This window comes from Aphis gossypii, chromosome 2, assembly GCF_020184175.1.
Source record: "Aphis gossypii isolate Hap1 chromosome 2, ASM2018417v2, whole genome shotgun sequence".
In the NCBI taxonomy this organism is placed as follows: Eukaryota; Metazoa; Arthropoda; class Insecta; order Hemiptera; family Aphididae; genus Aphis; species Aphis gossypii.
The window spans coordinates 57,367,321-57,395,228 of record NC_065531.1 but is presented as its reverse complement, the minus strand read 5'-3'; the positions used below and the strand labels follow the sequence as shown (position 1 = coordinate 57,395,228).

The following is a 27,908-nucleotide window of genomic DNA, read 5'->3' as shown; positions in this document are numbered from 1 at the left end:
GCAGATTCCGTCGTATTTACCTACCTATTATTATTGTTATCATGGTATATGAAAATATGTTTATCATCGACTCATTCCTATTATGTGGATAACGAATACCTATTGCTAAATTAAGTAGTTAATTTAACCCTCGACCTAACCTAGGTAGATCATTTTTGAAATTTTCTGTAGTTCAATAATTAGAAATAAACGGTTTTATAGTTGGTTTAGGTGTTCAATTGATATAAGTATAATATACCATGAATCTACTATTTTGTACTTGCCATTTTTTATTGTAAATATATCAGAATAACATTTCAGGATAATATTACTACTAGTACTTATTATCAATCAATTAAATCAGTGTAACACTTTTTAAGAAGTTATGCCTAGTATTACGGACAGTGTTTAAAAGTTATTAAGTACCTACCTATATAATATTGAAACAAAAGTCATCAATCGTTACATAATGCGCATTCGTAGCGTTCTCGATCAGAGTTTTTATGATTCAGGTTATTATCATACCTACATATAACATTTTAAACTGAAAAAGGAATAATTGATTACCAAGTGTCTTGATGTTAAATTATACATGTACAATTAATTAATTATGGGCTTATAACATTATTATAGATGCGTAATAATGACCAATATTATTATCATAATTTCATGTAACAAAATTAATTCAGTATTAAAAATTCTTTAGAACTGTTTAAAGTGATCGATTGAAAACTGTAATACATCATCTGGCTTGGCTAATAGTATATTTTTTACGTAATCAATGATCATATCTTTCACATCACTGTGATTTTTTATATAAGTGTTGTACTTCATTTTCATTTCAGACTAAAATTATTATTAACAAATTAAGTAAAATCATATTTGTGGGAATTGGTTTATACTTACCACTTTATCTAGATACATAGATTTAAAACGAACATCTTGTTCCCAGTTATTTTTTAGGTGTAACATAGTGTCGTTATGAACAAAACCATCTTTTGTGATTCGCATTGACTTATTGATCTTAAGTTTTTTATCAAACTTTTTACCCCATGAATGTTGTAATATATAACCCAAGCGGGTTAAGATAGTCGTCATATGTGTAATTGGAGTTTTAAAAGATTTTCCTAATTGTAAAATCCTCTTTATAATTACGACTGGTATAGACACTTCATTAATTTTGTAATTGTCTTTTAATGAACATTCCTATAAAAAAGTATGATATATTATAAATTTTAATTTATATTTATTTATACTATAAAAGTCACTGTATCCGAATTGGTTCCTGTTGAGGGAGAATTTTAGCGAAATGAACTGAATTTTTTCCCGTTAAAATTGTGATGTATCCCGTAAAAACTGATCGAGTTAATTCCCTCTTTGTTGGCCGTAAGATGGCTAAATACACACTGTACTCTTTAAAATTTTATAGACTTTAGGAGTCTGTGAACCAATTAGGTAACATAGTCGTATAGAAAATTGTATAGATATTGTACAAATATACTGATAAATCGAGTGATAAATGTACCTATACCTATTGTTGTACATAAATATGTAGGTATTATACGTACGTATATTGTTTTACATAATGTTCCATTAATGGTTACAGCTTTTTTATTCTTGATGGTGCCCTCAAATCCTATTATTGCAAGGTGTCGGAGGAAAGCATAGTTCATACCCTCGGTTAACACATTCTGCAATTATACTTTTTAGTGTATCAGATAAACATTTATTATTATATATACGAGTTCCTCATGTAAAACTATATATTATCTAATATCTATCTACTATAAGTATTTTTTTTTTTATCCTGGAGTTATTATGGCAATAGTATTTACCTAAAATAAATCGCACAAATCCTGTTTTAATATTTAACAATATATGCAAGGAAAACAAAATGAAACTGATTTGTAGTTGTTATTTACTTCTCATATTTGTTAATCTCAATTGTTCATATTAAATACGTTATCCGTTAGGTTAGGTATTGATTACTTATTATAGAAACAATTTTAAAGCCAAAATGTATTTTTTTGATCTATTATACTTTTGATTATACGTTTTAAAAAATAAAATTCATACTGTTATTTAATTGTTTTTTTTTTTTTTTTAATATATTTATATAAATAGTACCAACATTATATATCAATGAATTTTCCGCATATAAAACATATATATACACTAAAGTATTCGAACTTTGGATTGCGACTACTGGTGGATGTAAAGGATTTAAATCTCACTACACTTTGAATAAATATCTCTCCTTAGAGGCCAGAATAAATTATAGTATTTATGCTATCATAATATACAGCACTACTGTTGAACAGAATTATTGTTAGTTAAATATTTTCGTATCTTCTCTTAACAAAAATAAAACTTAACAAAATAAATGCTAATGTTAAAAAAATACGTTATATTGTTATACCTAAGGGAGAAAGTGTATTTCATATTACTATAGCGAATGTGTTAAGTATACAATACAAATATTATTTAAGTGTTTAATTTAATTAATATTCTTTCACAACGATATATTATGGGTATTGGAAATGAGTTTTAGTCGCGTGTAATGCATATACGACTTACGTAAAATATTATTGTAAAATTATAAATTATACGTCGGTCTTTAAACTAAGAACATTTAATTATATATATTTTTTTTTAAATCAAACATCATTTAAGACATAAAGATATATAAGTTAAATGTTAATTAATTAATGTTAGTTATGAGTTATTTGTAGCCTTACCTTAATTTGTTTTAATTTTATGTTTTTGGTTTGATCAATTAATTCACTGTTGTTTAAATCCGTGTAAATTTGTACCCGTCCATCATTGTTTTTATTCGAAATTAAAACTGTTTTATGTGTCATTTCAGATTCCTCAGATTGCCTATGGTCGTAAAATATTTTCATAAATTATTTAAATATAGTTCAAAAGTAATCATTTATTACCATTGTGACCATTTTTCTTCGTAAGAAAGAAAATTTACGGTGGTGGTAGTTATTACACTCAATCCTATTTCTTTACCATGTTCGGAAATATTGGTCGAATTTAAATTTATCATTAAAGTTGAAGGATTAGTATTTAAGTGACTTTTCCGTATTTTACCAACAAATTCTCCTACTTCTTCTTCTTTTTCATTCCATATAGTCAATGTTTCATTAAAACATAATTTTGATATACCCTCATTGTCTAAAACAAAATATTATTCTCTATAAATGGTATCAACGATAAATTAATATTGTATATTGTTTTTATTCAAAATCTATATTATTATTATTCTTGGAAAATAATAAATTAATTTTATTTAGTACTAAAAATTAAACTTCATACAAGTATAAATATAGAATGTAGATAAGTACTTACCAGGTATCGAATAATTATCTTCAGCATTTTCATTTTTTAAATTCAAAATTTGTTCTTCTTTTTTTGCATAGCTTACCAAATCACTTGCATAAATTGTATAAATATTCATGTTCATAACGGCGTTTTAATAATTTTTTCAAATATATAATTCTTCAAAATGATTAAACAATAATAAGTAATATTATATTTAATAATAACAATACAAACATGACATTTGTTATTTATTTAAAAAATTCAATTCATCTTGTTGATTTTTAAAATGGTCTCTATGTTTTATTTTAGACATGGCGTAACAACATTTTTTTTTTGATATTATAAAAACATTCGAAAATAAATTAAAGTAATTAATGAATATTTCACGTATCACATCCCCAATAAATTGCTTTAACACATTAATATTGATTAACAAATTGATTTTGAAAAATGATGACAAATTTTATTTTATTGGTTAATTTACTTTGGTTTTATTCATAAAATAAGTTGGATTCCTAAGTCCGGTGTTAAGCTTTAGAAAATTCTAATTCAAATAATATAGGTTATAGGCATGATTGATAACTTTAATTTTATTATTGATTGTAGTTTGGAATGTCTGTTTCCTCCATACACAAATAACACAATTTCTATTATATTATTTTTTTTTTTTTTGAGTTCAAAAATAGTATCTAGTGAGTCGACTAATGAATATTATTTAATTTTTTTTATTGTTTGTTAAGTGCGATTTGCTGTTAAATGTGTTCATTCGTATTATTGGCACTTTTTCAAAAAAAAAAAAAAACATTCAACAAACGAGTTGTCTGTATATGATCTTATTATTTTATAATAGTATAATAGTAGTGTACTAAATATATACTAAATATTATTTACTGGTGTTCTCTTTAATTAATCAAATTTAGCGTGTTTATTATTTCTGCACTTGTAGGACTTTCTTCAACCCTCCTATGCGTTTCATTATTATACAGGCTATACAGTTTCACCTAATAAATTTATTTATTTTTATTCTGATTTGGTATTAGGCTCATAGGCTTCAACTTCATTAATTATTAATCGTATTACATTAAAATTAAAATTAAAATTACTATTATAATTATCTTTTTGGTTAATATTTTTTTTATTGTTAGTTACACCAAATTGTTTTTAAATAATAAGGTACATAAAATCTCGTGATTAATGTACGTATGATAATTTAGTATATCTATATAATTATATTATTTTAAAACCTCAGTCATCGTTGTAGTTTGTACCTATATACTTATATATTAGGTACCTATTATACTCAAAAATGTCATGTAATATGAAACCCATAAGGAAACTGTACGAGGCTCTGCTTTCTACTAATGTGATTTTAAATACTAAATACTAGTTGGCATATCGCATTGTAATCAACAGTATTGAATTTCAAAAAAAAAAAAAAAATGATGAAAGTGATTTAAACGTCAAAACGTTAGATGAGAAACTATTCGAAATGTCAACAGTTACACTATATGTGTGTATATATATATTTACAAATGATAAATTGTTTAGCGTAAATGAAATTCTGATTATAAAGCATAGTGATAGTATAGTAATATTTCATATAATTAACAATTTAAAACATGTTATTTTAGGTGTTTAAATGTTCTAATTGTTATATTTTATTATTTTATTTGGTTTTACATACGTAATTTTAATAGAAATATGTTTGTGGTCAAGGGAGGTGCTGAACGCCACCATCATATGTTTTCTCTGACTAAAGTCTGGTTTACTTCTACGGCGACGTATGTATTGAGCACTTTATCGTATTCTGATTGGCCATTATAATCATGATATCATTATCTAGTTACATGATCTACTCGGAAACATCCAGGTTTGTCCAAGTTCAACTTTCGGATATAACATGACAAATTAGGTTGCTCTGAACCCGGCTTAATTAACTAATGATGGAAATTACGGCGGTTATCAGTGCGTGAGTAAATGAATACGAAGGTTGACAAATTTATACCTCTGTCCATATTATTAAAGTTACTCGTAAACAGGTAATTGCGATATTTTTGTAGATTAGTGACAAATGAGGGTGGTCGCCGACCATTTTCCCCTCATTCGACGAGCTGTTTAATTTTCAATGATTCCATTAAGTCTGAAGAATGAAAAATATTAAATTATATGTGGTTTTTTGTTTTAAAATGTCATGTTAAAAAAGGAAAATGTTCTTGATCAACTCGTTTTTACATATCATCGTTGGAAAGTGCGTAAAGTGTTGAGCAGTACGACGATATTTCCGCGAAATGACTAACTAGTTTATAGAATTCTCTACCTACATATATTTACGAAGTTTAATTATTTAAAATTGGGATTTCAGTAATAAATGTATTTAATTTTCATAATTTTACAATTAAATTAAGGTTCTCTTTTATATACTACACGCCCTCTATCAAAATATTGCTAGGCCTGCAGTATTTCATCATATCATTAAATGTCAAGTTAATTTAATTTGATTCATCGCTTTTATTTTCACTTCTTACACGAACTTGATATGAGATCTTCAACGTAGTTTTCACTTTTTAAAATAGATAAAAGTTACAAAGTGTTAAACCTGGTAGATATAGTCGTAACTTGACCAACATTTAATAACCGTGAAAAGATCAGACTCGGCTGAGTTTTGCCCTTAACTCTATTTCCTTTCACATACTTTATAATAATACGTTTTCAAACAAATATTTATAAGCTACCTATATTTAAATACAAAAATTAATAATAGTAAAACAAAATAAATACAACTTAATAAAATATAATTTTTACAACTATTTAACATAATAGTTCTTGAGAGCAAATTATATTTGTTTAAGAGGACGCCATATCCCTGTGTGTGCTGTCTTCGTCTTACAAAATATGTAAATCATAGCAAAAACAGTTTTGCATAGGATAGAATAGAGAAGACTACAGTCATAACTAAGAAACGAAATTTTCAGCACATATAAAGGAAAACTTTAGCTGTAAAATTTCGTTTTTACTTTTTAGATATCGGAACTACAAAAAAAGTAATTTTTAAAAACACAAAAATAATTGATTTTGAAACAATAATAATTAACTTTTTTAGTATAAGTGATATTGAAAAAATAAAAACGACATTTCATAACTTAAGTTCTCTTTTATGTATGGTGAAAATTTCGTTTCTTAGTCAAGACTGCAGATTTTTCGGTTCTTGCCCGTGAAAAACAGTTTTTGCTGTGTTTTACATTTATAAGACTGAGACAACACTTAGCGTCCTCTTAAAATTCATCGGCTTTTACAATTCTTTACAATTCCCTCTTTATATTTAATGTTTGTAAATTGGTTTATATAGTGTACTAGTTTGAAATCAATGTATTTATTTAAGAAAATATTATACTACTAAGGATACCTATAAGCTTATTGCTCTAAATGCAATATAAAAATAATTGATTATATTATATTCATTAGAAAACAATAAAAATATTAAAAAGAAGCTTTGATTTTTTGAGGTGTACAATTCCTTTTGGTATCACTTTAAATATGCCAAAAGGAGAACACTGAGTGCCAAAAAATGCTTAATCTGTAAAAATTATAAGCGACTGCATTGTTTTGTTTCAAAATCTACGCATTTTTTTTCCATAAGGTTTGAAAAATTATTTTCTGTTTTTTTCTTTTTTAATAATGTTTATAACTTTATAATTGTAATCATTTGTAACTTTTTGATAATTTAGAAAATTGTTTCGATATTATCGTCAGTTTTCTTTGTTATTAAATAGGCCAGAAATATGTTTTGTTTTGTTTTTTTTATACATTCCAGTCAAAATTTTAAATAGTTAAATTTTTTTATTTGGCATAATTCTAGTATGGTTGTGCTATGTAGTGTTCAATTTAAGTACCCTAATAAACCTATTCTATGGTCTAAGTCTTAGGATTCTTCTGACCTGTAATCATTTTTTTAAATTTAAAAGATCGTTTTTGCGAGCTTCACCACTTTTAGACCACATTACCAGTTTCCTGAGAATTTGCTTTAGGGTGTAGCACTGGACCACAACATTAGACTCATATCATTCACCTAAATACTATTTATATGTTCTTCGTATTATGACTCATCTTTAACAGCAAGAGTATAGGTACGATATACTATAACTATATTATGGACTATAGTTACATATAATTTAGCGTTTAAAAGGGTTGTAGTTTGTAAAATCCAAATAAAACCATTATAAAATAAACGCATGATTACTAAATATTCGAATTTCGTAAAAGCATATTTAAAGAAAATGATCTCTTTACAAAGTATACATTTAAAAGTTCCATACAATTTGAATATAAATTAATGCATAATTAAGTACTGATTATGCTTAAAAAAATCACAAAACATAAATGTATAATAAAATACAAGAATTAATTTATGAGAGGATACCTAAATAAGTTGATAATTTTTTGTGACAAATATTTTTATCTCGTTAGATAGTATTTTTTTTCATTTTATTTTTCTCACTAGATATTGTGTGCTGATCATGTTGAATAATAATACAATTTTGATATTTATAAGTATTGGGTTGGGAAGAAAATGAAATAGCACAGTGCAGGTGCAGCAATTTTGAATGCAAACAAAATTAAAAACTTATTTAAGTTAAATACATTCAAATATACATTTTTAAATATTTTAAAACTTATTCGTGTACTTTATAAATTATAACTATTAATTCTATAATTGACATTGATTAATGATTATATATTTAATTTTTTATTTCATTACCAGCGTTTTCTGTAATTTAAATAAAAATTATTTTATGGGTTTTAAAACATCGAAAATATTTATATTAGATAATTGTTATGAACAATTATAACAGTATTAGTATTTTATTTATTTTGAATAAATATAATAAAATATATTTAATATTATACAATTGATTTAAAATAAATATTTTTATTTAATAATTATTTGATTTTTAGATTCAATGTATAGATTATAACAGAAATATTTGATAAATAAAATAACTGTTTTTATCATTTTTTTTTATCTAGTAATTATTACAAACACATGAATAAATCTGAAACTATGTATAAGTATAATTCATATAATTTTCATACATTTAACTTATTTTAATTTTTATTTGTTATGTATTTCTGTTACACCCTGTGACCTGTGTCATGTATGGTTGTATACTATATTATACTAACCATTATTTTCATAAATTACAGTCAGAAAATTTGATTTGTTGATTCTCTACTGTTAAAAGCTCAGCATTACATATTTGTTAGTGCAACGTTTTTCATTTTTAATGTATTGTTATTACTTCCTGCAACGTGATTATAATGAGTCCATTTTGTAAATAATTCATACTACGATATAAACATAACAATATTTTTATAAAATGCTACTTAATCTATAATAAACAATATTTTACAACTTAAAAATTATTATTTACAACTTACAGGTTCGTTGTAATTTTATCAAAATAAGTTACGTTTGAACGCTTCCAATGAATATGTGCTCGAAATTTTTTTTCAACAAGAATCTTATCTCAACTTGTTAAATATATTTTCTGGTTTATTTTTACTGAACAAAGCGTTCGCGTCAATTATTATCCATTTATTTTCATCCTATAAAGTGTCTGTGCTGCAGTGCAAATCAAATAGTAGACAGTACAAAGTATAAGTTTACCATTTCTACAAATGTGTACTAAGGTACAGTAGCCCTTTTTCTCCAATTCTTGTTTTTTTCTGAGGCCAATTTTATGAGAGTAGAACACAATTCGGTAAGGCTCTTATCAGAGAACGGAATTGTGCACATTTTAAGGCATGCGATTCCGTATGCTTTAGAAATAAAATGTTAGTGCAATGTCACCAGATTTCCATTAGGCTACATAGGTATATGACTATTTGATTTAGTTTTCACAAAAATAAGATCAGCATCTAAAGGACGTAATTAAAATATAGTCTTAGCCGACAAACAACATTTCAAATTTTTTATTACGTTATTATTTATAAAAATTAAACAAACTGGTAATAAAAGGCAATATTGCCCAGAAAATTGTACGTAATCGTGTTGTTTTTTAAGTCTTTTTGATAATTCATTATTTGATCAAAATCGAACAGAATCGTATTCCCAAAAACGTAAAACGTACGGAATCGTGCCTTACTGTTTCACATCATTACTAAAAGCTACGTTTAATACCGAATTAGGTGTAGGTACGTGATTTAATATTTTTAATCTATTTATCATTTTTAAATAAATCTTTAATAGTTAGGTTGTACCTACCTATATTTAATATCCATTTTAACCAATCGTCAAATACATGTATGATAGTTATTGGAAATATGTTTTCCGTAGGTCTCTGTAGTGTTCTGAAATTATTTTGCAATCTCTTATAATCAATCCAATCTATTCCATTATACCATCTTTATATTATTAATAAATAATAAGTAATAGCTCTATAGTTATAAATGAGCTATGGTATGTGTTTCTGCATAAAATAAAAAATAATAATAGCTATCTCATGACTTAAAAACCTCAAATAAAAAAACGACTTAAATATTATTTTAGAATCTATAGTGTCTTTACTCCATTCAGAATCTAAAATAATGGTTTTAACTTTTAAATAATGCCCATGGGTGTACATATACTTTTGCAGTAGGTAGTTAATAATAAATATTGTTTACCTATAGAATCTCGTATAGAATAATAATTAATGGAATTTCTTAACAAAAGACTATCGGTTCTTTTAGTGATTCAAATTACAAATTGCATTTCATAGCAGCATTTCATGATTGTATTATATAAGCATTGTTCTGATAGTAAAATATTACGACTTTCTGTTTTAATCTTGATAAGATAATATACAAAATAGATTTACTTTATTTAATAGATATTGATTTGAATGTTACGAAAACCAAATCATCCCTTTTTACATTTATATTTTCAAACATAATTTTTTTAATTTTTATACAATCAATATTTAAGTGAAAACTTATTTAAAAATGCTTTTTATATCATCAGAATATTACCTAATATCACAAATTTATACTAATACTTTAAAAAGGTATGAGTGATATAATTTATATTTATAATAGTTATATTATACGAGTAGGTAAAGTAACAAACATATTATTATATAGAATTTAGATTTTGAATGTGAAATATATATAAATATTTTATAGACTATTATTTGAACACAGGTATGTTTATCATTTTAAAATTTAGTAATGATAAAATTAGTTTCCTCGCCACAAAAAAATGAATGTCTGCTTATGTTATTTAACTGATACATCTACATTATATTTCTTAATAATATAATAATATATTAATATATACATAACACATAGGTATATTGTTTTAAATGAATAACGTTTTATAAGTTTCTTGTTGGAACGGAGCTTTGATGATAAATACAATAATAACATCTATTATGTTTTTAATGTTATTAGGTACATTTTATTGAATTATAATATCTAACAATATTTAATAATTATTCTTATGATTTTTGACTGACTATTTCTAGACCGTTTGGTTATATTGACATTTTTTAGTACGGAAGTTAATACCGTTTTATTTTCGGGCGTATCTATATTGTTTGTTGTACAAATATGTACGTATAAGATTAGTTAATATTTGGCTTAATAACAATGGATTAAACAGAAAGAAATTTAGGAAAGCATTAGGTACTATAGTTTGAGGGAGAATCGTTACCTCTACTGATCCTCTCCACACGTCAATGTTGTGCATTATAATTACATTAAACAATTTAAGGATAAAAAGTAACAATAGTGGTTTCATTTATTATGAGCAATTTGTGTAATACCTTATAGTTCTAATAATAATTAATTGAATATTATGTTGCTAAAATAATACTTTTATTATTCATGTACTTACTTTACGTATTTATGAATTGTGATAGACTTAACAATTACAATTTATATTAATTAATTTAAACTGATTCATATTTTAATTATTTTTTATAAATACCCGAAATATTACATCGTTAAAGTATTATTCTCATAACATAAATTTAAAAAATATTAATTAAACTTTATAACTAAAATAATAATTTGAACGTATTTTATAAATCACAATAACTATATTATGCGTCTATGAATAAAAACTAAAAAAATGTGTAAGAAAATACGGCCATATTTTATATTAATTATTCATACACCCGTTATAATGCCTTATTATTAAAAAAAAAAAATAAGTTATCATAAAGTTGTTATTTGAGATGAAGCTAATTTTGTATATAATCCAATTTATGACATTAATTTTTAAACAGTAATTTCTTTTGACTATTTTTTCTTGTCTTAAAAATTAACTTTAATATTTATTACAAAACAAAAGTAGTATTCTTTCAAAATTTGATATAATTGATTTTTATTTTTCTGTTTATCCGTCATATTTTAATTAATTATATTAATTATATACATACATATTAGGCGTGCCTATTATATTATTTAAATCATTTACAATCTACGAATTATGAACTTTTAAATTGTAATACCTACAGCCTACTGTATAAAATTATCAAAGCTAATTTTATTTTTATTTATTAAAAATATTTTTGGGTTTTATAGCTATTTAATTTTAAGTCGAATTTATTTAATACAACTTAACTCTAGATTAATATATTAAATACACAAAATATATACACTTAAAGGTCTTCCAAATGATGTAGACATCTATTATAGATAATCTTACAGCTATTAAAACTTAATATATATTCTATGTATTATACTATTATGTGTGTATGTGTTTTTATTATCTATCTTACAAATTGTGTGTAACAAAAATGGCGAGGATTCCGTAAGAACCAACATAATCCCCACCATTTTTGTCACACGAAATTTGGAACATTATACAATGTATATCTTAGTATATACGTACACGCATAATATATATTATTAAGTTCTGATAACTGCAAGATTATGTATATTAAGTAGTCTGAATGTGTACGAGAAAAAATATCACGAGGCATTATTTATTATAATACCTATTATGATTTAATTTTTTTAGTTTTTAAGAACCGAAAAATATTTCGTTCAAATATTGTTTGTCTAATTGTCTATCATACATAAAATATATTATTTTAACTATAAATAGAAGTGTGTACCTACTGTGTAGGTACGCTATTGTAACTTATAATAGGTATCTATTACTAGTGTATATATCGAACATTGTTATTATATACAATTTTTATATAAATCAATCAATTATTTCGAGTTAGTTTTGAAAATATTTTATAAATAATTCTCCATTGGTATATTAATCAGTGCATGTATAATTGTATAGGGACAGTGCTACCATATACTACTTAAAACTTCTTTCTTCTTCCTCTTCTACCTTTTACGCATAACCCCAGCAGAAAAAAAAAGCTCTAAATTGTATTTGGTCCCGTTTTTTTATTTCTTATTTCTTTATTTTTTTGTTCCAGAGGAATTTGCCCTTCGCGAGGAATGCACCGCTTCTCGATGCAGCCGGTGGCGGAGGCGGCGTTGGTCGGTCCAGCGGTGGTGGCCGCGGGGTCCGATGCGTTTTGAAAACCACGTTCTAAATATAAAATCACCAACGGACAGCTAAGTCGTTTCGGCGGCGGCGACGGTTGTGGTGGGACGCGAGCGAACGAGCGGCATATCAGCCGCAGCCGTTGTATATACGGAGTGTAAATTAAATCTCGTCGCGGAGACATCGAGTCGTCGGTGATACGGCGGACGCGGAACGCGTGCACGAGGGGAAAACCTACGTCAAACGTGTATCGTATTATATATGAAATATAAAATGTAAATCGCATAAAAAAAAAAAAAATTCACGGGTTTCAAGTGTGAACCACCGTTCCCGGGGTTTGTCGATAGTACGATTTTCCATCCCTCCGGGCCCCTCTTCCCACCACATCCGTGTCCGTCCGCCGACGACGGCCCAACCGACACTGTATTCGCGATCACGACTATAATTTATATTTCTTTTAATATAATATTATTAATTAACGTGCTAAGTACCTATACTTCCCGTACCGCGTTATAGAAGCTCCCTTTATATTTATATACACCTCGTCATCGTTACAGTAATAATGTCGTAATACTTATTTGGTATTTGTCTCATTTTTACACTAAACATAATTATAATAAATTGTCATCATCATCATCATCATAACCACCTATTCGGTACGTGATATCTGCCGGAGTGACATTCACGCAGTCCGGAACCCTCCGCACCGTCGAAACTGTCATGACGCACAACAGCAAGACTTCGTTGCTCAACAACGCCGACTATGGTGGCGGGGGCGGTGGAACTGCCACCGCTTACGGTGCACCTCACGCCGCCGCCGTTGCCCGACCTACCACATGGATCAGGTGAGTGTCCGTCGTCGGCTAGTACATGATAAGAATAATCTCGTGTGACGAGAAAATTAATTTGTTAGTATGATTAAGATATTATGACAGGCGGTGATTGGATAACGTATGTGTAGAGATCATTGTGGTTTTTTTATAACCATTTCGATTCGTATTGAATTATTAATATTACTACGGGCTTGTTGTTTTTTTCTCTGAAAAACACCACTTTGCACTCGCAACGCACACCTACACTTTTTAATGTTGTATTTTTTTTTTTTTTTTTTACTATTAGCGTATAGCTACTCTAAATTTTTTCTTGTCTGTTCAAGTTGATTCGTTCAACTTAAAATTAACTCAGTAAAAATTATTTCCAGTTGATTAGATTATAAATGATCGAATACCGAATAAATGAACAATGCATTTAAGTCAACTAAAAAAAAAAAAATCAATCAATATCGATGTATATATGTATGATTAGTATATGATTATAGTTTATACTTTTATAGTTATTATATTATTTAAATTTGATTTAATCATACTAAACATATAAATTTAAGGTTTTTTTATCAGTCAATTAAAAAAAAAATGTATATTAAATAAAAACCAATAGATTTTTATTAATAATATCACTAATATCTACCATTTATAAAAAACATTACTATTATTTTATTGTATCTATTTTTAGTATATCACATAATTTTTTTTCGTTAGTAACTCATTTTTGTAGTTAATTAGTTAAAATAAATATTTTTTTTTGTAAGATTATTTTGGATTTTAGAAAGTTATAACTATATTATAATAAAGAGCCAAGATTGTTATATTTTATAGTGTTTCATAATTTACCTAAAATTACAATTTTTATCAAAATATAAGTTAATAAAATGACATATGATATTTTTCAAAAGTTGAATTTATAATTTTTTTTATTATAAAAATCTATAAATAGCTATACAAGTTTTCATATTTGTAAAAGTGGCAATGAAGAGTAGTATATTATTCTATAATATAACACTTACCATACACCTATCTAGTGTAGGTAGACTCTCTGTACAAAATATATTGATTATATTATGTGTCGGTATGCACAATTTTGTTTTGTTATCACTGAAAAACCAATTCTTCTACGACATGTATTTTTTATCAGCCAAACTAAGAACAAAACAGTAGATATTTAATTTAAAAAAATGCATTACTCAATGCATTGTTTAATAATCTTGTTATTTTAAATTGTGAGTGCAAGAGTGAAACAGTTTCTTAGTTCCTTCAATAAATTATTCACAGTTAAAAATTATGATTTTATTGTTTTACCCATCACTCATCTATACATTTTCTGTTTATGTACTTATATAAGTAAATTATTTTGTTCTTGAAAAACTAAATTTTTATTATTATTTTTAACTTTTCATATAATGTGTAAAAAATTGTCAAACTTGTTAAATTCGCCAAAAACCAGTAAGGAATTATTCAAACTCATTTATTTATCAATGAGGATAAATTGGTATTAATACGTCAAGATTAAATTCAGCTTAAACTCAACTTCAATTTAATATTAAACCTCCCGACTGAAGCCCTGTATATTCTATTTTTCTTTATTTTGACTAATCCTTGTTTAATGTAAAATATACGAAGTAAATTATTAAATCCCCTTGGATTTATATTTTATACTTTATATTATTTTGATACAAGTTTAGAATAAAAAATAACCGAAGGATTTGTTTTTTGTATGTATATTTTTTTTACATTAGACAATATTAAATATAAATCATAATATTATTAATGTTAAATGTAAAATGTTCATCAACCGCTTTTTAAAAGAAAAAAATATACAACTTTTATCATACAATTATTATTAATAGATTTATTTAAGTTTACTTATTTAGTTAAATATCAATAAGTTTATTAATTTTAGTGCCAAATTAATTATTTATATTAATATGAAACATCATTATTTATTTTTTAATTATATTTTATGAATGTTATCAAATAATAATTAGTTTTTTAGTTAATTATACAATTTTAATAACTTATAAACTATAATATTATAATATATTCAATTTTTGAACTAATAAATATTCAAAAATTAGAAATATATCTAAATACTTTTGTTTAAAGTACAAAATATATTCAATTTTTTAAATTCTAATCGATTAAATCGTTATTTATATTTTTTTTTACCTTTTTTAGCACCCAAAAAATGAATAAAAAATATCGTTTAAGATTTAGATTAGTACCTATATTTTTATTATTTATTATTTTTGAAATGTTTTTTTTTATTATTATTAATTAAAGAAACGAATATTTACAATCTGTATATAACAAAAATACAATAAGTAATAATAGTAATTAGTATTATTATTTTAGTAAGAACTAATATTTTTAAAATAATTAGTATATATATGAGTAGATAAGAAATTATTATCTTTCTAAATACTATTTACACCTAATGGTTTTGATTTTAATTGCCCGATAACTAAATTACACTTATTGTACCTGTATAAATCTACTAAGACAATAAGAAAATTGTTTACTGTTCCACATTCAAATATTTTAACTGTTCCGGTTGTCATTATGAGTAGTTGTACTTTAGCGTTTGTTTTGCGTTTGAGAAATTTAGTTTTGCTTTTTATTAAAACACATAACCTTCTCTTGTTAAGAAGTGATAGGTACCTACATGTGATCAAAAATAGGTCTACTATATTATATTATAATATGTATGGATTTATTTTTATTTTTTCGTAACAATAAATCCCCCCAAAACATTCTTCTCACTTCGTTTTGACTGTTTGAAATAAATTGCTTACTGCTAGATTAATTCTTCAAAAAAGAAATTGGTTTTTAATTTTTAAATTTCTTTAAAGGATTTCCAAGTTTGCTGACCGATATGAGAGACATACACAAAATTTAAAACAATGGAAATATAAATATTCAACTAAATACTAATTATAAAACATTTAAATTTGATTAAACAGAAATTTTAAATTATGTCAAATTGATACATTGTCATAACTAAGTACCTAGACAATGAAATAATTATTTTTTTAATATATAATTTTTAGTTTTTTTAAAATAATTATTCCATTCTCAAGTTTATTATACAATTTAAGAGTTATGATATATATTAGTATTAAATCCATAATCAAATTTCCTAACGTAACATCATTACCATGCTACTCTTTTGAATGGACGTCATAATATGATTACCTATTATATTTATGATTATACTGATAATAGCTACAGCAGTTTGTAGATACTAGACAATAGAAATAGATGCTATTAATACATTTTATACTTATTCAATATATTTAATGTCATAGTATTAAAATATAAAGTATACTAAACTTATACTGAAAAGGTTTTTTCTCAAAATATTTTCTATTGATATCAAGTTACATATATATTAAATAAACATGTAGTTATGCTAATTTAACAAGTATACTTTATATACATTATAGAATTTTGCGTTTGAATCATTTTACAAAACTAATATGTCATCAGTTCCCATATGCACGCAGTGATGACAATGTTAATCATTTTGCTTGACATTCTGTATTTAAGTGAAACTCATGACACCATTAATTTTCAAAACTATTTAACACAACCATTCAAAAATAATATAATAAGTTTGTTTTGCTTGCTTAGTAAGATTATTTTTATGATTTATTTTTATTTTTTGTAAATATTGTATTATTAATATATTCTTTGTGTAAATATTATTTTAATTTCTAATTAATTTTATCGTAGACTACTTATTGGCTTATTTATTTTGTATGTAATTTATAATTGATTAATCAAACTAATTCTGAATTTTATACTCCAGTAGAAAATTATAAAATATTTTTTTTTTAAACACACTTTTAGTCTAATTTATAACAGGAAAACAGATCTGTTATGATGTATTGATTGTTTATTAGCTTTATCAAAAAATATTTAAATTTAAAAAATTATTTCCTAGTTGATTTAATTAAATATAATAAATGTTCTAGTAACTGGTGTTAATATTATTACTAATACGTTTTACATTAACAATAATATTTGCGTGTATCTATTTAATAGTGAGATGTGTAGAAATTATATTAATTTATAAAATAATAATATTATTATTCCATATATACACACCAGAGGAATTTTTATGTATCTGTCGATTTGAAACTTATTTGTTAGTTTTTATCGGGAACTCGATAATATCGATTTATTTCGGAAATAAAATAAAATAAAAATTAGATTAATTACCTATAAAAAATACATAAAATATAATATGATTATCATATTATGTTTAATGTTATGACTGTTTTGATCTGTTTATATTTTGTTTATAATTTCAAATGTATAAGACAATTACATTGGTAAATAATATATTTTTTTACTAGCGTTTGAATCTTTTAAAACTTTAATGATAGTAAATTAGAGGACACCATACCTACATAAAGTTTGGAAACATATAAATTATTGTAGTATTTAAAATTTTAATGGAATATACTTAATCAAATAAAAATTTTAAACATTAATTGAAAACTTTAAAATTTTAGTTTCGCCTGTGCATTTGTTTTTATAGAAAAAAGATCAAAATTTATTTTTATTTTTAAATAATTATATGAAGCAATACTTATATTTATTCATAATATTAAATATAAATTCCATACAAATTAATATAATAATTAATTTATGTGTTAAAAATACAAAATTAGAAAAATATCATTACAAATTACTATATATTTATTATTAAATATAAAAATAATTTTGAAGGAGTAAATTTATTATAATAAAGAATTTTGTGAAGGATATTCATTTTTATAACAATAGAAAAATCTATCAAAAATTTTAGATTTAATTTTAATGAATTTACAGCAAAGTATATAATATTTATGTGTGCCAATGAAAATGTATTAATTATATCAATCATTTTTCAGGCAACCTCAATATTTTAGTATTGGTTCCGTTCGGGTTCGTTTTGGTCCAATTTCTACCAAAAATGATGTCACCGTGGCTCCATCTAATGGCGAGTTCCAACTAGATACCGATGCTAAAGAATCGTCGTGCTGCTGCGGAGTAACATCCCGAATCCCTCTTCCGACCGGCTCTAATAATAGACACACTACTGGCGCTACTTGTCTGCCCCGAATACAGGCGCCAGTATACCGTAGCTCTTTGGATTGGTCTAACCGCGTTCAAAAATCGTCGTCCGGTTGTTTCGGGAAGTCAACTGTCGATCGTGTTCCGTTAGTTTCTAAAATTTGTGACGATTCAAAAACTTTACCTTTTCAAGAACAAGAAGCTACTAATCTGGACCGGTTCCAAAGGTTTCGTTTCGGCGGTCGCAACGGTAGAGGTGGCGCCCAAAACAAAAAATCCAAACAAAACGTGACACCGAGAACTACTGATAAATCTGACCGGCTGAGAAAGCTGACAGACAAGTTGAAGCAGCCACCGGCTTGTGAGCTGCCAGCATCAGATACAAAAGATGAAAATCTAATGGGTAGTACAGCTACATCAACAGCGAATTTAAGTGGTGAGGAATCGTTAGATAAATTCGAAGATGGAATACGAAAACCTGAATCTAGAACTATAGTCGGTTCCTATTACCAACGGTCTATACCGTTTAGGAGTGCATCATTTTCTCAAGTGTATTATTCACCATCCGATGGTAAATATATAAGGTCTGATGGTCGGAAAAAAAGTACACCAAATCCTGTTACCCTTTCTCGTAAAGCTCATTCATCTGAACCTGTAAGAGCTTATTCTCAAGATCACGAAGACGTACCTACGCCCCCTAGACGTAAAAATAAATTGTTCAAGTCATCAGATCAATTGGGTCAGTCAGACGTAGCGATAATTGAAGAGTCGTTAGAAATATCAGTTAAAGAATCTCCCGATCAAGTTGCTGAAGAAACATTTTTATCGGAATGGAAATCTGAAATTGACGGCACTATTCAGAATACCGAAAATAGTACTACTAGCACACCTGTTGATTCACCAAAAGAAGAACCACAAAGTCCAGAATTTCCACAAATGCCTCAATGGTCATCTCTCACAGAACTACCCCTACTAAGGCCTAAACTATCTGCCCAAAGTTCTGAAGAAAAAGACGAAGAAAAAATATGTTCATCACCAAAAGTAAATTACCGCCAATATCTGTTATCAAAAGCAGACTCATTCTCTGAAGGTGAAAGCGACCAAGGTAACCACAGTCAAACGTTATCACCGACAAGAGAGTGTACATCATCTCCATGCAATGACAACTCAGATTCCGAAAAAAATTCAGGTCCACCAGTGCCTTATTCAAAAAGACCTCTCCGTGGTCCCTATTTGGAAATGATTGTGAATGAAAAAAAAAAACCGGAAGTGAATGGTAAGAAGCAAGACACCTTGAAGTTCCTAGATGAATATCCTAAGCAAATCCGATCGACGGACGATTGTCAGTTGAAAAGAAGCTATACTTCGCCCGACCAACCATCGGACCGGTTAAGACTCAGAACCTCACCTAAAAGAAAAACTAGTGCAAATATACCGTTGTCAATTACGGCAGGAAAGAAACACGGAATTAATGAAACAGTAGTTTGTCATCAAAGAACAACATCTAGTCCAAGTCAACTGGAAGGATGTTCGAGATTGAAAAAAACGCCTGAGCCTAGTCCTCAGCTATTAGCACAATTATTGAAAGGAAGCTCGGAACAAGTGTATGGAGGACCTTTGACAAACCCATTAAAGGTAAATTGAATTATATTTTAACTACCTTTTATAAATATTTAATACATAAAAAATAATTTATTTAGCAAATATATTATTATATATAATAATTTAATTAACATAGTATTTTTATAAGGCATATCTATATAGGACTTATGCATATTATATTGCTCGATAAATGATTCTCTACTATTTATAGATGAAATATTAGAGTACCTATATTGGATTATACGTCCATAGTTTTTGATATTTATAAATAATAGTAGTAGATGAAGTAACTTTTGTTTTTAAATATCATTACACTATTTCGATACATTTTTAAATTCCAAGTGATTATGTTTTAATGATTGATGTATAAATCAATACTTAATAGTTTCTTATACGTACACTACATTATTTATATAATAATATATTAGTTATATATTATATAACGTGAATAATAAAAATAGAAAATAAAATAAAAATTAAATTTATATAGCATTAAAATTATGTATATTGAAGGTACATTTTTATAAAATAGAAGTATTAAAAAGGTTTTGTTTACGTGTTTTGTTAATTTGTTATAATGTTTTTGTTGTTAAAATAGGTAACTATAGATTAGATTGTTAAAAACTATGTTTAAAAAAATCTAAGTGATATCATGAACTTTGATTTTTAAAAAACAAAAAAGAATCAATGAACGCGAAACCGAACTTTTTTTTAAACAATTTTGTATCTACTTAAATGTTCTGAATTTAAAACATAATTTATTGTTTTAATATTTTTCACATAATTGTATTTTATCTGGTTTATTTAATTTAAAGCTACCAAAATATATAATAACTATATTAATATAATTTAATTTAACTAAAAATTTGGTTTAAAAAATTATCTGGAAAATCGAGTAGTTTAAAACATTACAAGAAAAAAGTTTCAAGGTGTATTTAAATCGTAGAAATTACATTATAAAGCTTTGTATTAATTATATGTTGATGTGTAAGGTAGGTACCTATGTCTTGTAAAATCATGTTTTCCCATTTGCATTTAAATTACATTTTAATTTCAAGGGTTCATTGTCACAAAATGGATTAATTCATGTATATTCTTTTAGCGTAATTCTAAATTCTAATTTATTATTTAAACACATTTCGCAGACATTTTGTTTTGTTATTTTTATAATTAAAATACTAACATTTTAACTAAGCTTAATTTGTTTACCCTTTGTTTTATAAATAATAATAATAATGCAATTGATCATCGTAATATACAAACTTAAATTTGCATAAAGTTTTCTCTTATGATCATAAAATATTTTGATGTATCCATGAGTTAATGGTTTAGTTAATAGTGTACCCTATGTTTAAGTTTTTTTTTTCAAAATATGATTAAAATATAATTTTTAAAACATTTTAGTATATTATTGTCAATTGATTAGTTAATGATTCTATTAGCAATTCTACAATATAAGATAATGTATTATGTAAAGGTACATAAATATCTACCGATCATGAAGTCCTCGTGATTTTTTTTTAGTTTGCGATAACATAGTTTTATTTCAAATTAATATAGTTACTTACCTACTTTTTTATTTAACTGGTATTCGGAAATATATTAGCATTGGTAAATTCTAATAAAATAGTTCAATAATTACGTAATTCGAGTACATTTTATAGTTTGCATTTTTATTATTTTTTTGTTCCTACTTATTTTTAAAACACATTTTTTTATTTTCGTTTTCTGGTTCCATTCAAACTTAAGAACACTAAAACTAATAATATTAATTTTATTGTTTTTCGTTCCATGTAAATGTCATTCCTACATAAAACGTGTCCAAAATTAAATGAAACTGACTTTATTATACTTGAGTTTTATTAATATTTATCTCAAAAACATATTGTAACAAAAAATGTTAAAATCTTAAATCACAAAACTTTTTCGAAACCCATTATTAATATACATAAATATTTAAAATAAGCTACATAGATACAATTTTTAACAAGGTTATGTACTCGCATTTTTGTAGTTGTTGAAATGTCAACGTGTAACATTGTCATTTGTTTTATCGGTTAAAATATAACATATACTCGTAGTTATAGATTATGTTCTTAAACTTAATTCTTAATATTTTTATTTTTATATATCTATATAAATTATTTTTTAAATTCAAAAATAGAATGATGCTGTTCTATATTATTATATAAACGTATTTTAATATTTTATTTATTTTTAAATATATTTATATTTTCTTTATTTGTTATATATAATTTATACCTTTGGGGCACAACAAGTATACTATATAGTTAGGGGAAAGATAAAATATATACACCATACATATATTTATTTATTATAAACACGATAATGAATTAACAATAAATGCGTGGTATTTTTTTGATAAGCTTGCATGCGAGAAGTTAATGACGCTATTAATGTTCACAATTAAATAAATATTTATATAAATAAAAAATAATCTTTAAATTCAAAAATCTTTTTTAAGTAATTAATTTAATTATATTTATAATTTCACGTAGTTAAAATAAAAATAAAATAAACATTGTAAAAGTTGCAATGTTTCCAATGTTCCATTATTATAGTTCTCTTTAAAAATGAATTTACTACATTTTCAATAAATTATTAATAACATTTATTAAAGTATAAAAAATTATCTTTTTAATAGTAGGTATAATTTTTTCAAATTCGTTAAAAAAACAATATCTATTAATATATATATTTATGCATATTAAATTTTGTTTAGTACTTAGTTCATCATGATAAATCATATTTTTTGTAGAAACTTAAACTTTCTGATTTATATTGTTTGGTTGATCTTATGACAACATTTTACTCTTAAGACATTGTGTTTTTTGTGTCAATTGGAGTGATTTTGTTTCATCTCATTTAACATAAACTTGTACTTTATTCAGGGTGGTCTATTTACTATTAGTAATTCTAGGACAAATTCCAAATAGTTCAAGAAAATACATGTATACAAACATTTATCACGTGTATTATAAATTATAATAGATTTATCATTTGAAACTGTTTTTGATATAAAAGGTCCAACCAGTAATCACAATATTGTAAATATAATTTTAAATTAAAAAAAATTATTAATTTATTATAGTATTATTATTTAAATATTATGATATGCTAATAATACTGATGTATAAGGCTAGAGTAAAAATCAACAAGGGTATTTATTTAATGAATTACATAGTAACCTATAATTTTTTTTACATTTTTAAGGTAAATAAACACATTAGTTTTATTTTACATTTTAAATCAATGAATAATTAATTTAAAATATAAATATAAATAGATTAGTTATATTTTGTTGTAATTTGGTTCCTAGCTTTATGCAAGTGATTTTTATTTGAAGAATATACCTTATACCTACACTATAAGTTTGATTAATACTCAATTTTATTAGCGTTTTAAAATTTAAAGGAAAAATATAATAAACTAAATTTATGTTGAGTTACTAACCAAGTCAAGTTATCAGTACCTATCGACATATTTTACCTTATGAAAAAGTAAGATACAATATGTTACATTTTCAAATATGGAATGTGCATTTTAATCATTTAAATATTTTCAAACAATATGTATTCCAATCAGTGTACAATATACAATAATAGTATATTTTGTATATAAGTAGGCATAAATATTGACTTGGTTTATTTACTACTTATTATAGATACCTATATAATATATTATATTCATTAAGTTAATAGTTTTTTTTTTTTAACTGCTATGATGTATTAATTAATTTTCAAAACATTTTTTTATCTACTTCAAAAAGCATTTTAATAGATTCACTCGTTTGAAGCTCGTTTTTCACCGGATACTTCCAGTGAAAATTATATCATAATGACAGGAATAACAAAAATGATAAATAATAATATGAATACTAAAATGTATGACAATATTATGAAGTAAACAAAAACGTTGAAAGTGTCAATAGCGTTGTCGTTCGTTGTTTACATCGGACCAAATATATTATAATATAATATTATTCGTAGTTATAATACCAAAGCAATAGCGGTGTAGCGGTGCCCTTGGAAATTAAAATTTGAAGCGCAGTAAATATCAATCGTGGAATAGAAGTAGTACATAATAGTGACTGAGAGCTACACGTTTTATATTTTGTTGTACTACTGCCTTTTATGCATACGCGTGAACTCTAATACAAGTTTGTGTGTACAATACAGGTGTATTGTTTGTACGTACGCATATTTTTATATTTATTAGGGTGTCAATCAATTATAGATCTAAATAATGTAAATACTTGTTTTATAAAAGTTTGCGTCATTCTATTATAGGTAACGCGATAATATGTATAGACATACGATATCGTTCTCTTTAAGTCAAGGTTCGGTCCGCCGACGTGGTAATGGAATAATATGTGTAGCATTGTGTACATAAAGTGCGTGACAGAGAGTGAGAGAGTAACTGAGCGGGTGAGAGAATTGGTAGTCGCACGGTCATCGTTTCTCGTTTCCGCCGTCCCTGCAGGCAACATCAAAAATAGAAAAGCTCGTACGGCGGTCGCCATCATCGTCGTCGTCGTGTTGTATAAACGAGTATATTATGCATCATGTACGACCCGTAACGGAGCGCGAGGAGGAGAGTGCTCTCGAAACGATGTCATGACGCCTGTGCGCTAATTGCTTGTCGTTTTCCATCGGGGGGGGGGGGGGGGGAATTATAATAATGATAACAAAAATATGTATAATTTATTTTTCACGTAGATCGCACATATTTTATTGTAACATGATCGAACTCACGATCATATGTTTGAAGATAAAACATGGCTATAACAGTAGATACTTACCAATTCATGTAATAACGTACGTGTTATTTTATATGTGAATCGGTCGTACCGTGATTTCGATGTAACGCTAGTGAATCTGTTCAGTATTTATTATTGAAACCATCTCCTGATAACAACTGATGAATTGACTACAAATATCGAAACATTTAAATATCTCTGGATACTTTTACTGTTCCCGGGAATATGCGCATGGTGCAATTGTTGGAAACACGGAAACAGTATCCAAATTATTTTCCAATGACGTCTTCGTTGGTATGTAGCGTGGTGAATGAAACGAAAAGCTGTCTCGGGATGATCAATGTCGAAAACAGTTTGATAGGATGCTCGATAAACACGAACGACGACACTAGTTTGCCCGTTTGACGTTCTCAAGATGAAATAATATATTATATTGTATAAGTGCCGTGAGCTAATTTGTGTGCGTGTTTGTGTGTGTGTTGCGCACGTATATGCAGTGCATTAACCTCGTAGTTGGTAGACGCTAAAATGCCCGTAATACGCGTTGTGTTGTTATAAAATATCATATTATCAAACTAATAAGTTTCGAAAAATCACTTAAGCACCGTATCCAAATGCCGTTTATTTTTATTTTCCAAGAACTTTTATGGATAATTTTTTTATTTACCTAAAACGTATCAGAACGTAGTTTTTCTTGTACTCTCGTAATACGGGTACTTCAGGATTTGAATAAACCATTTGATAATGATTAAACCATCACATTTCTTTTTTGTAACACTCAAAAATGCTTACTCGCGATTCCGCGGTATTATAGATAATATGTTTAAACACGAATTTAGTGTGAAAAAAATTATTGCCCGACTCATATTATGGCGTTTAAGTAATTGTGTTGTTATGAATTTATCTATTTTAGATGGTCTGCAGGAATTATGGTTTTAGCTTGCGATTTAAACCATTAACACATTTAAGCTATTTTGAATTTTGGAATTTGCGAGGAAACGGTGGTTGTATAATACAGTTTATTAAATAAATTGTATCCGTTGTAAATATTTATTTTATAGCGGGTTTTATACGGATTATAATTTTACCAGATTGCTATTTATTATTTTTCGATTCCTAAACGTGCGAGAAGTGTATAAATAATTGTCTATAAATATTTGTAAAATCACAGAATATCTAGAATAAATAGATAAAAAGTATAAAAGTATGATAAATTTGTATTTATAGATCATAGCTATTAATTTCATTGAACACACAAATTTTCTTAATAAAATTATGTTATTAACAATTGTTTAATAGAATAATTAAAAAAGGGTTGGTAGCTTTAATCATAGGTAACCATTTTTCTTTATAAGTCCTATACATAGGTGTCGAGTTTACCTACTTCGTGATTAATATAGTTACTGTAATAAATGTGTTAAATTTTAATTCAATGATAAATCATTACATATCAAAAAATATTCTGAGCAAAGACTGTCATTCAGCCTACATATTTTATTGCTACATATTAAAGTAATTTATTTTCCAATTAAGTAATAATAGTATTACAGTTGATTGAATTATTTTTGCTTAAAACATTGTATTTGATCATGCCATTGTGTGAATTTAATTTAATAATATAAGTTATTCAATATCCAACGAAAAATCTATTTTAATTGCAACAAAATATTAAAACTGATTTTGTGAAAACTGATGGTTTTGTGTAAAATTGATCGTTTTTATTTTTTTTATTTTTCTCAATTCTCAATTATTATGAAGAGTATTGGGATTTTTAAAATTTTAAAATACCCGAAATCTTAATTAGATACATTTGTCACTGGAAAAATGTAAAGAAATAAAAGATTCGTATATTTTTTTATTATAAAATGTATTCACAGTTAACTTACACAAAAAAAATGTATATTCTTCGTTCAGCTTAGAATCTATAAAAATCGGGAAAGTTTAAAGTGTTAAAGCTATTGTTATTGAAGTTTGAATATCTAATGTAATTAAAATTTAATCGTTAATCGTTCATAAAAATATTCATAGTTTTAATTTAAACATTTTTTTTTATTTATAGGTACTATGATAAATATAATGAAAATTTTTTATTAATTAATGTTTAAACCTTTTAGGTTTTTTGGTTAGTTTTATTATATTTATTTAATTCAGTTTAAGATGTAAAAATGTATTGATCAAGTTGTATTTTTATTTGATTAACATTTTTAGTTAACTTAAAATGCTTAATAGAATAATAACTTAAATTGTTGTGCAATATAGCTTCTTGTCATTTTACTCATTGATGTAAAATGCATAGGTACTTATAATTATTAATTAAATATTATTTTTTAACATTTCATATTTATACATCAACATTTTTAAATACTATTTTGCCTCTTAAAAATACAGGATGTATTAAACAATTAAATAACAAGCTAAAATACTATTAGATATATAATTAAATAATTTTTTTTTATTAAAACGCAGTATGTATACGCACTAAGTATAAAAACATATTTTTACAAAATCATAAAAAATGACAAAGAAATTTAGTGTTGTTATATACTAGTGACTAATCACTTCGTATTAAAAATAGATGCAAGTATAATTTTCTGTATTCTATGCATATTTTTTGTGCAAATTTTATTAAAACCAATTTTTATTGACTTGTATTACACATGCATTTTATTGTGATAAAGTTAAAGTAATAAATAATAATTGAATTTTGTGTAGGTTCTATATATAAATATGTCAATTGAATTTTATATCAATAATATTCGTTAATTCGTTACTTATCTTATTATTGAGCCTCTGGTCTATATATTTTTAATAGGCCCGACGCCTCAAA

At 25.6% G+C, this 27,908-nt stretch overlaps 3 protein-coding genes across 3 annotated transcripts in view; 1 reads left to right on the top strand and 2 right to left on the bottom strand.

Moving 5' to 3' along the window:
- LOC114119454 (NADH dehydrogenase [ubiquinone] 1 alpha subcomplex subunit 13) overlaps positions 1 to 27,908 on the bottom strand; it is a 189,456-nt gene that overhangs the window by 18,483 nt on the left and 143,065 nt on the right. The gene's annotated exons all lie outside the window — the stretch shown is intronic.
- LOC114119462 (rho guanine nucleotide exchange factor 17) overlaps positions 1 to 27,908 on the top strand; it is a 65,438-nt gene that overhangs the window by 1,316 nt on the left and 36,214 nt on the right. The window contains exons 2-3 of the mRNA XM_027981021.2: positions 12,732 to 13,647; positions 18,537 to 20,334. Coding sequence (XP_027836822.1) covers positions 13,523 to 13,647; positions 18,537 to 20,334 — 1,923 coding nt within the window. The 5' untranslated portion in view covers positions 12,732 to 13,522. The remainder of the gene's footprint in view (positions 1 to 12,731; positions 13,648 to 18,536; positions 20,335 to 27,908) is intronic.
- Positions 604 to 3,574, bottom strand: LOC114119449 (ciliogenesis-associated TTC17-interacting protein). Its single transcript, XM_027981002.2, has 6 exons — positions 3,337 to 3,574; positions 2,922 to 3,162; positions 2,718 to 2,859; positions 1,548 to 1,670; positions 886 to 1,185; positions 604 to 825 (listed from the first exon to the last, which is right to left on the bottom strand). The coding sequence occupies exons 1-6, from the start codon at positions 3,449 to 3,451 to the stop codon at positions 682 to 684; spliced, it is 1,065 nt and encodes a 354-aa protein (XP_027836803.2). The 5' UTR covers positions 3,452 to 3,574; the 3' UTR covers positions 604 to 681.

Coding starts and splice junctions, on each gene's coding strand:
- LOC114119449 (XM_027981002.2), bottom strand. CDS start 3,451: ATGAACATGAATATTTATACAATTTATGCAAGTGATTTGGTAAGCTAT. Junction 3,163..3,336: donor AGATAATTATTCGATACCTG/GTAAGTACTTAT, acceptor ATTTTGTTTTAG/ACAATGAGGGTATATCAAAA. Junction 2,860..2,921: donor GAAGAAAAATGGTCACAATG/GTAATAAATGAT, acceptor TTACGACCATAG/GCAATCTGAGGAATCTGAAA.